This window comes from Chelon labrosus (assembly GCF_963514085.1).
Source record: "Chelon labrosus genome assembly, chromosome: 4".
Taxonomy (NCBI): Eukaryota; Metazoa; Chordata; class Actinopteri; order Mugiliformes; family Mugilidae; genus Chelon; species Chelon labrosus.
In genome coordinates this window covers 9,414,954-9,425,206 of record NC_140340.1, presented here as the reverse complement: position 1 = coordinate 9,425,206, position 10,253 = coordinate 9,414,954, and the positions used below count along the sequence as shown (strand labels likewise).

At 42.3% G+C, this 10,253-nt stretch overlaps 1 protein-coding gene across 1 annotated transcript; it reads left to right on the top strand.

Moving 5' to 3' along the window:
• Positions 1 to 60: 60 nt before the first annotated feature.
• strip1 (striatin interacting protein 1) lies at positions 61 to 9,109 on the top strand. Its single transcript, XM_084543262.1, has 20 exons — positions 61 to 181; positions 2,006 to 2,075; positions 2,204 to 2,278; positions 2,379 to 2,513; positions 2,612 to 2,732; positions 3,029 to 3,204; positions 3,285 to 3,412; positions 3,499 to 3,681; positions 4,371 to 4,591; positions 4,683 to 4,748; positions 4,865 to 4,928; positions 5,024 to 5,095; positions 5,198 to 5,272; positions 5,959 to 6,056; positions 6,273 to 6,399; positions 6,519 to 6,619; positions 6,731 to 6,797; positions 6,883 to 6,987; positions 7,074 to 7,278; positions 7,821 to 9,109. Exons 1-20 carry the CDS (start codon positions 71 to 73, stop codon positions 8,066 to 8,068), a joined length of 2,448 nt encoding a protein of 815 aa, XP_084399388.1. The 5' UTR covers positions 61 to 70; the 3' UTR covers positions 8,069 to 9,109.
• The last annotated feature ends 1,144 nt before the right edge of the window (positions 9,110 to 10,253 follow it).

The window sequence follows — 10,253 nt, the reverse complement described above, 5'->3', positions numbered from 1 at the left end:
CTGACGTCACGTAGTCAGATTCTCGCAGATCAACTCTCGTCTCGCGAGAGTACACTGCGCCCAAAAAATTATGGACGTCGGTGGGAACGGCGGTGGGCTAGCTGTAAACAATAAACAGAGAGCTATGCTGCCCAACAAAAGCAGGGGCGAATTTACCCGCAACGCGAGAAAAGATTCAGAGGTACGTGGACGGGAGATTTATTTTCCGCACAAGTTTTCAGCTCACCATAAACAGACAAGGCCTCTCCTGCTACTGCTACTGTAACGTTAGCTAGCTGTGTAGCTTTGCTAGCATTTCTGACATGAAGTGGCAAGTAGCTGCACTAAATGAGTTTTTTAAAGTTGTTTATAAATGCACGTATCCATGGGGTGTGTAATGTGTTGTCCACAGTTAAGCCATGTGATGTTAAAGAGCGGTTTAGCTGAGCAAAGGTGGCTAGCTGATGTTAGCCGGTCACAGGCCAGACAGACTGAAGTGTCTGTCAGGAATCTGGCGACCTGTTGAGATCTGTTCCAGGTCCTGTGTTAGCTCGTCTGTCTATTGTCTCAACCTTGACTCTGCTTTCTAATGTGTTAACCTGCTATGACAGTCTAACCGCAGTGTATGGGGTCCCGGTCTATGTTATTTGTAAAGACTGAGTGTCTAAGTGGATTCTCAACGCAAGGAAATCACTTCACGATGTGTTCTTATGTAGTGGTTTTAAATAATCACACAGAGAAGACAGTTCCAGGTACAGACTTGGTTATACTAAACGTCATTTAGAAGAATGGCTCTATAGATAAACGGATCACCAGTACCTTTAAAGTAACAAACTGCCTTATGGTGGTTGGAGAAGAAAAACTGCTAGAAAATGTAAACAGAGCAGAAAAGAATTCAGATTCAGAAAACCTAATTTGTCCCACATCTGAGCAGCATGACGTACAAAACAAGACACTTTTTAAAGAACAAAAAATAGAACAATACACAATGTTTGAAACTTTCCAAACCGTCCATAGAGGATGTAAACGTAGCTGTACGAAAAAAAGTGGATTAAGTGTAAACAGGAGTTACAGGGATCGTATATTTACATGCTGTTGCAGAGGTAGTATGGATATTAAATAACAATAGAAGACAGGTGCGTAAAAAAATAAAATAAACTCTATGGCAGTGCATCAGAATGGCCAGTTTCATTGTGTTCTTTAATTGTGTTTTGTATTGTTATGGCTTAAAACACAGGAAGGTTTTTAACGTTGCCAGTTATCCAAATTGAGTTAATTTTAACTATTTTATTTTGGATCTGTTGCTTTATTATATTTTGATGTGCTGTAAACACCAGAAACAAGCTGATAAATTAATGTGGCGGAATCAAGATTACAATGTTTCCCCATTAAATGTAATGAAGATCAGAACAACCGAGAAAAAATAGCTCCTCAAAATTGAACAACTGCAATAAATTCTTCTCACGCCAAATATTTTAAACCAAAATAATGTTTTCTGAACCAAATTAGTTTGATGCGTCAGCACATTCAAGTATTCAAGTGTTTTGTTTTCATATTATCTGGCGCTGCATTTCATTTAGATTTACAGGGATGGGACAAACTTACGACACAATACAACTGTCCCAACATCTGGCTGTTTACAGATCAGTTCCCATAGTGCCTATTACTCCTCAGTTTCACATTTCAAGTCCAAAAATTTGCCATCGTAACTTCCGCGTGAAACATAATGTGTTTTTAAATAAATAAAAATGTTTTCTGCACATTAACAAACTGCATGTGTACTTACTGGTTTTACAAAAGCTGATTTGCAACCACAAACATTGGAATTATTTGTGAACATTGCTCGAGATCAAGAGTTTATTTTCCCCACTGTGGCATAAAGAAAGGATTATCTTATCTTAACGCTTGTTCACTGAGAAAACATTTGCTTGTTTGTAGGATCTGGTTAATTAAAACATGTTATGGACATCATTTTATTTAGTATCTCTCCGTCTAATCCCTGATTTTTACCATCTGTTGTTCACAGGGACTGTCTGAGTCTCCAGATCTCGAGTTTGAATATTCGGACACAGACAAGTGGGCTGCAGAGCTGTCAGGTATGCGTGGGTTGTCATGGCGACTGAGCTTTTAGAAATGCGTCATTCCTTTAAAACCTGTCATCTAGTTATAGGTATGAGTGTCCTTGGAGTATTTTTATGGATTTATTTTTTTATGCATGTTCCAGAGCTGTACAGTTACACTGAAGGACCAGAGTTTTCTCTGAACAGGAGGTGCTTTGAGGATGAATTCAAAACTCAAGGTGAGTAGTTAATCACACACAATCAAATTAGCTAATTAATTGTAGATTGAAGATTAAGATTTGCTTATTACACCTAATTGTTCCGTGTCCTGTGCCTTAGTGTCTGATAAGAAGTGGACGGAGCTGGATGCAGCTCAGCACAGAGCTCACGCCATGCGTCTGCTGGACAGTCTGGAAGTCATCGCCCGGGACAAGAGGCTGAAGGTTGCTAGAGCCATTCTCTACATGGCTCAGGGTCAGTCCTCATCACAGTAATTTTAAACAGAATTAAAAATTTGTCATCAGTGAGGATACTTTTATTTATCCTGATATATTATTTCTTTTTCTTTCCAGGGACGTTTGCAGAGTGCAGCTGTGAGGCTGAGGTTCAGCACTGGATGAGATATAACATATTTCTGCTGCTTGATGTGGGGACCTTCTCTGCTCTGGTGGAACTGCTCAACATGGAGATTGAGTATGTTCTTCACTGGTTTTCTAGCCTTGTTGGAGTGTACTTGACTTTCAAAACTGTGTTGTTTATTGTTTTTGGTACAAAATATTATTCTGGAAACTAATAATTGACGTTCAAGATGCTGCAGATTAAACGACTTTGATTAGCACTTGATCCATTCACCAATAAAATCAGTTTCAATTAGCTTAGTAAGATTATAGCGAGAAAAACATGAAGCTTGGTTGGCTTTGCAAGGCTTTAAGTTCATTTTATGTTGGTCAGAGTTTCTAATATTATGCGATTCATTGTCTGATTTTCAGTAACAGTGCTGCCTGCAGCAGTGCAGTCAGAAAACCAGCCATCTCCCTTGCTGACAGCACAGATCTCAGGGTGCTGCTTAACATAATGTACCTGATGGTGGAAACGATCCAGCAGGACGACCCCGCCGACAAGCCAGAATGGAAAATCATCAGGGAGACCTTCAGAGCAGAGCTGGGTAAATTCCATTAGAGTAGCTGCGTTTAGATCATGGGTTCAAAATCTGCTACCTAAACTAATTCCACCTCTTTAATCCAGGATCACCTCTGTTCAACAACGAGCCCATTTCCGTCATGCTCTTTGGTATGGTTACAAAGTTCTGCAGTGGTCATGCCCCTCACTTCCCGATGAAGAAGGTGTTACTGCTGTTGTGGAAGAGCGTACTGGTGAGAGATGGAAATGACTGCAGTGAATTCACACACAATCTGGGAGAACATAACGTATTGAAATCATTCTCTGCTCACCGTTTCAGTTCACACTCGGAGGGTTCGAGCAGCTCCAGAGCATCAAGGTCCACAAGCGCGTAGAACTGGGTCTTCCTCCTCTCCCGGAGGACAGCATCAGAGTCATTCGCAGCATGAGGGCAGCGTCTCCTCCTGCGTCCGCGTCCGACCTCATAGAGCAGCAACAGAAACGAGCCCGCCGTGAACACAAGGTACACATTACTGTTACTGCCTGTACTCAGAAGGTGTTGCAGGTCAAGAAGGAACCCTGTCAGCTGTGACTCTCAATATGACATATACACAGATCAGGCATAACATTATGACCACCTTCCTAATATTGTGTAGGTCTCCCTTGTGCTTCCAAAACAGTTGGGACTCATCAGAGAATGGACATGGGCCTTCTGAGGGTGTCCTGTGGTGTCTGGTAACAGGATGTTGTTAGGGGGGGCCTTTGGGTCCTATGAGTCCTATGGGTTGAGGGGTGGGGCCTCTGTGGATCATCCCACAGATACTTGATCAGTTTGGGATCTAGTGAATTTAGAGGCCAGGTGTCAGGCTGCATCCTCCTGGGGAGTGTCATTGCTATGGGGTGGGGGTGCCTGGTCTGGTTTAGTACATGTCTAAGTAACATCCACAAAAATGTCAGGTCCAAAAGTTTCCCAGCAGAACACTGAATTGTCACAAGATGGTGAATGTTATTTACTTCTCCGGTCATAATGTTATGCCTGGTTGGCGCATGTGTGCAGTTTATTGTTGTTAGGACAATGTGCTATTATCAAATTATTTTTTAAGTGTGCATTTATCTTTCTATATCAGTGACTTCCCAAATGTTTGTTATCTGTCCCTGCCGCAGTTCTCCTCCACTGTCAGTGTAACGATGTCTCTAACATTTCTCACACAGGCGCTGATCAAACAGGACAACCTGGACGCGTTCAATGAAAAGGATCCTTACAAGGCTGATGACTCCCGTGAAGATGAGGACGACAACGACGATAACGATAACTCCATAGAGACGGAGACTTTCCCTCTAGAGAGGGACGAGGTGATGCCTCCACCTATCCCTCACCCTCCATCAGAGAGGGTGTCCTTCCCCAAGGGTCTGCCGTGGGCTCCTAAAGTCAGGTACCGTTCTGTGTGTAACACTGAATTTGTACTGACTCAACGACTTCAAGTACACAAATAAATAACAGATTTTTGTTTTTTGCTCCAACAGGGAAAAAGATATAGAAAATTTTCTGGAATCAAGTCGAAGTAAATTCATTGGTTACACACTTGGAAGGTGAGTTTACTTTCAGTTGACTGTGACATAAAGTGACTTAACAGACACCTACCTGTGATCATTGTACACACATGTACTGAGGTAATGTGTTAAAGTATTTTGTGCCCACCTTGCAGTGACACAGACACGGTGGTTGGCTTACCCCGGCCGATCCACGAGAGCATCAAAACACTAAAGCAGGTATCGCACCACTTTGCACTGTACGTCATTAATTGATTATAGTTATTCTGGAAAGCTGTGTGTTAATGTATCGCACTTCTGATCTCATTTTTTAGCACAAGTACGTTTCTATAGCCGAGATACAAGTTGCAAAGGAGGAGGAATTTCACAAAACCCCTCTGTCTGGTGTAAGTCCACACAAAAATAATTTGCTTTAATGACCCTTCTGTCTGTAGAAGGCACGCCTTAAAGGTTTGAAACTGTTTATGTTTGTGATTCCTTGTCGTCAGGGTGAAGAGGAGGTGGAGATGTGCGCCACTGAGCTGCTCTATCAGGGAATTCTGCCCAGTTTGCCTCAATACATGGTTAGTATGAGAGGATGGTTTGTAAGTTTCTGCTGCAGGACGTTAACCGTGGTTGCTTTCACACCTAGCGTTTCCTCGCCTGGTCAGCTAGTCTGACACCACCGGTTATAGAGGGTGGTCTTCCTAACGACATAACCAAGCAGTTTACCTGATGTGGATGTGTTGTCTTCTTCTGAGGTGTCTGGCAGCAGCAGCCGTGTGCACATAGATCAAACTGAACATGTTCTTCATACAGTGCCCACACTCGCTGTTGCAATTATCTCCTGATTTCTTGGAAAATCTTATTTTGCAAAATTATGGCCGCTCGCAAAAGTGCAAGTGTGCACTGCTGAGGGCGTGTCGGAACATTTTCTCGCCTCACCATGCTTTGATTTTCCTTTGAACCTGAATGCAACATTATGTTACTCCCTGAATCAGATTGATATATAACTGTGAAACCATCCACAGTATACATTTTTTCCAACACTGCCTCGTTATACTTGTGTTGTTTTAATTCTTGTTCAAGTTTCATAGCAGCAGCACAAATGACAGAACTGGAAGAACAGATGCCGTAGCATCAAGTTAATGATCTTTGCTGAGTGTAAATGGTCACAGTTGACTACAGCGCAGATATCAACCACCGATGTTCACTGTCAAACTGTCAAACTGGCATCATCGTGTGACGTTGCGTCTCTCCTGAACGTTAGATCGCTTTGCTGAAGATCCTGCTCGCTGCGGCTCCAACGTCCAAGGCCAAAACGGACTCCATTAACATCCTGGCAGACGTGCTGCCGGAGGAAATGCCGTAAGTGGATTTAACAGCCGGTTCCTTATTAAGTGCAGTATCGTAAGCTGATCAGAGAAATGCAGGGAAATCAGCTTTGATTTAGGGGAATAGTGTTAACCAGAATTATTAAGCAGAACTATTTTAACTACTCATCCAGCGAGAGAATCTCAGAGTTAGCCTAAGAATGCTAACACTCTTGAGTCGGAAGCTTATCTCTTCTGTCTGACTCTGCAGAACCACAGTGTTGCAGAGCATGAAGCTCGGCGTCGATGTCAATCGCCACAAAGAGATCATCGTGAAAGCCATCTCTGCCATCCTGCTGCTGCTTCTGAAACACTTCAAACTCAACCACATCTACCAGGTGCCTTCACCACACACTCGTTTACGCCCTTCGACTCTTTGTCAGCGGCCTTTTGATCTAAGGAAGCTGCCCCCCTCTGACGCTCTGACTGAATGTGTCGTCTCTGTGCGTTTTTATAGTTTGAGTACATGGCTCAACATTTGGTGTTTGCCAACTGCATCCCGCTCATTCTGAAGTTCTTCAACCAGAACATCATGTCTTACATCACAGCTAAGAATAGGTACGTCTTCAAATAACAATAGGAAATCATCTTTCCTATCGATAGTGAACATCAGTGAACTGTACTTAAATTGCTTTTACGTCACTGTTTTCAATTTTCTCTCTCCAACAGCATTTCAGTGCTTGACTTTCCATATTGTGTGGTGCACGAACTCCCGGAGTTGACAGCTGAGAGTTTGGTGAGTTTTCATATTTCTGTTGTTTGTCAGTTGTCGTCATTATCGATTATCGATGCATTTTTATTGTGGATGATTTCTGTTACAGGAAGCAGGAGACAACAATCAGTTTTGCTGGAGGAATCTGTTCTCCTGTATAAACCTCCTGAGGATCCTCAACAAACTGACCAAGTGGAAGCACTCCAGGACGATGGTGAGAGTCATAACAGATGAGTCATGTATATATAAAAAAACAAACAAACATGGTGTAGGTGTAAACGGTGATCTTTCCTCCACCAGATGCTGGTCGTGTTTAAGTCGGCTCCCATCCTGAAGAGGGCGCTGAAGGTGAAGCAGGCCATGATGCAGCTGTACGTCCTCAAACTGCTCAAGGTGCAGACCAAATACCTGGGGCGTCAGTGGAGGAAGAGCAACATGAAGACCATGTCTGCCATCTATCAGAAAGTCCGACATCGCCTCAACGACGACTGGGCTTACGGAAACGGTGAGGAGGGGAAAAAAAAGTTTCATTTTTTCATAGCATAGCATACGGGAAATTTTGATTTTTTATTAGTAAATAAAGTGTTTGTCAGAATTATAAGGCAGAGGCTCTTCTGTTCATCCAGTGATATACTAGTCTGTAGTAGCCAATTTCATTATGGGGCGTCTTTCAAACAGTACAGAGAAAGAAATACCTCTGCACACTGGATAGTCCCGCAACCAATCAGAGAAGCCAGTTATGAGACTCATGCCTTAATTGCTGTTAACTATTTGTCCTCTAAAGTTGATTCACTGTCAATATCTTTTAAGACGGATGCAATAAGCTTTAATGAAGGTGGATCAATGCTGAGGGTTTAGTCTTCAACAGTCTGAGATGATTTTTGTTTTGTAGCATCTGGTTTATAATTTGCAGTGCATGTTTTTTAGTGAAACGTAATAATTCCTCATTCGTTCTAATCAAGGCCTGGATTGCTGACATTCTACTCTGTTATATTCTGAGCAGACCATTAAATATTCTTTGCTGTTATTGTTTTTTTCCGGGAGCAGATCTGGACGCCCGTCCCTGGGACTTCCAGGCGGAGGAGTGCGCTCTGCGGGCCAACATCGAACGCTTTAACAGCCGTCGCTACGACAAGAGCCAGAGCAACCCAGACTTCCTGCCTGTGGACAACTGCCTGCAGAGTGTTCTGGGACAGCGAGTGGACCTGCCAGAGGACTTCCAAATGAACTATGACCTGTGGCTGGAGCGCGAGGTCTTCTCCAAACCTATTTCCTGGGAAGAACTGCTACAGTGAGAATTGGCCAAGATGAACCGTTTCAGTCAGGAGTTCAGGCGAACCACCAACAGTGCTCTCACTGATCAGACGTGTGCAGACTGAAGGTGATGGATGGTTTTTACTCTCAGAAGACACCCAGATGTTGAATCATCAGGTGGACCGGTGTGGTGTCACAGTTGCATCCGGCCTCTGACCAAATGCTTTATGTGATGAACTTTTGCCTTTAAGAAATTTAGCATTATTGTGATCATCCTTTTGTATTTAGGTTCCCTCAGACTTTTCCCTTCGCCTCCACTTTTTTTTAACGAAACGACTGATGATGAGTTTTGTGCTAAACTCCGTTTGTGGACTCCTACCTTACATTAACAGGTCTTTACTCTGTGTGCCTCTTACCCGCTACAGTGGGTCAGCAGCTGACCTGGAAGCACTACATGACCATATGTTCACTTTTAATCTTTAATACATTTATTTGGAGTATATTTTATGTATTAACTGTCAATGCGAGGCGGGAATCAGCACATTTAAGTTCACAAATATAACATTCCTTGCTTTCATCTCATGAGTTTAACTTCTTCAGAGAGATGAAGGGAATGGACGGGAGATTTTTAGTCACGATTTACGTGTTACTTTAGTTTTAGCAAGTTGGATGAGCTCCTGTTTACCAGATTAACCTCATTACTGCGTTTGTAGATGACTTAATTTTTATCCTGAGTGCTGAGGACACGCACGCCTGTGCCCTGGGACCATCGACTCATTCAGACTTTCACTGACCACCAGGCTGGATGGACACGAAGACGCAGCCTTGAATTTTTACCCAAGAACAAACTCGTACTTCTGCTCTGATGTGTGGAAGCGTTTTCTTCGCATAATTTAACTGTTTTACTCATTAGACATGATTTAAATGCCAGTTACAGACACATTTTCTTTTCTCCTTTCTCATTATTCTTTGGTTTTACTATAAAAGGTTAAGGAAGTGAAAATACGTGTAAATTGTGAAATTTATTTATGTCTTTGTTTTACATTGATTTAAATACTGTAATAAAATTATACTGTCCGTCATGCTTGATTTACTTTGGTATTTTTTTTAAAGGTTGTTCTTTTTGCCTTTTTTTTTATAGTAGTACTAGAGATACAGGAGTTTGGGGGGGGCTGGTAGATAAAAGATGGTTCATTTAATATGCATCGGTATCAACATGACTACATCAGATTCTCCTGATATTACAAACGACAACAAATATATATAATGGTCGGGAGTCTTCAATCGTGAACTTATTTTTATTCTTGTTTATCTAAAATGGAGGGAAATCAACTGTGGAAAAACAGGATATTTATAATAGAGCTAGACGGATGAGATGTGACTCACCTCCCGGTATGCAAGGTCTGTGTGGCTTCAGACTTTGGATCCACAAAAAGGAAGAAGGATGAAAGAATTTCAAGAACTCGAGACGATTTGTTGATTTTCACTCTTGTCCGAGTAATATGAAGACAATCCTTTATTAATGGCATTAAATTTTGACTTGTCAGAGCACGAAAATCTCAGGTGTATTAAGTCTTAGTTTCTGAACAAAAACTGCTTACTGTATAAACTTTGCCCAGATTTTGAACTGGATTTTAAATAATGTTAAATAACTGAGGTTCAGGAACAGGACCACGCCTCAAACACCCAATTACCTGCACCTGTCTATACAGACGCACCTAACCTCTACTCGCCCGTTTAACTCACTTCTCAAACCCCCCCACCCGACCGACCCTCTCTGTTCTCTCTTCTCCTTTACAATCTCTGCAGGAACCGGGCTCAAGGAGCCGACACCTCCAGAGATATGCCCCCCCCCCCCCGAATCTCTCTCCCTGGGTTCCTACGTCCAGTCCTCCAATGATGATCATCAGTCGCTACTCAATTCTCTTTTCCTTCCTCTCGACCCCTCGACCCCTCGACCCTTCCGTCTGATCTCCTATCTTTCCCTTCTCTTTAACCTGGTCAAATAAACTTCTTTGAATATCAAGAGGCGTGGTCTTGTTAGTGAACTGATTAATAATCCAAAAGGCAAATCACAAAAACACTTACGGTGTCATGAAAATTCAGTCAGATTTAGATTGATTCAGATTGATGACGCATCCATCTTCATTATTAAAAACTATTGATATCGGTATCGGCAATACTGGCCCTGTATTTACTTGGTATCGGATCGATACCAAATCTAGC

Coding starts and splice junctions, on each gene's coding strand:
- strip1 (XM_084543262.1), top strand. CDS start 71: ATGGACGTCGGTGGGAACGGCGGTGGGCTAGCTGTAAACAATAAACAG. Junction 3,413..3,498: donor TGTTGTGGAAGAGCGTACTG/GTGAGAGATGGA, acceptor TCACCGTTTCAG/TTCACACTCGGAGGGTTCGA. Junction 3,682..4,370: donor GAGCCCGCCGTGAACACAAG/GTACACATTACT, acceptor TTTCTCACACAG/GCGCTGATCAAACAGGACAA.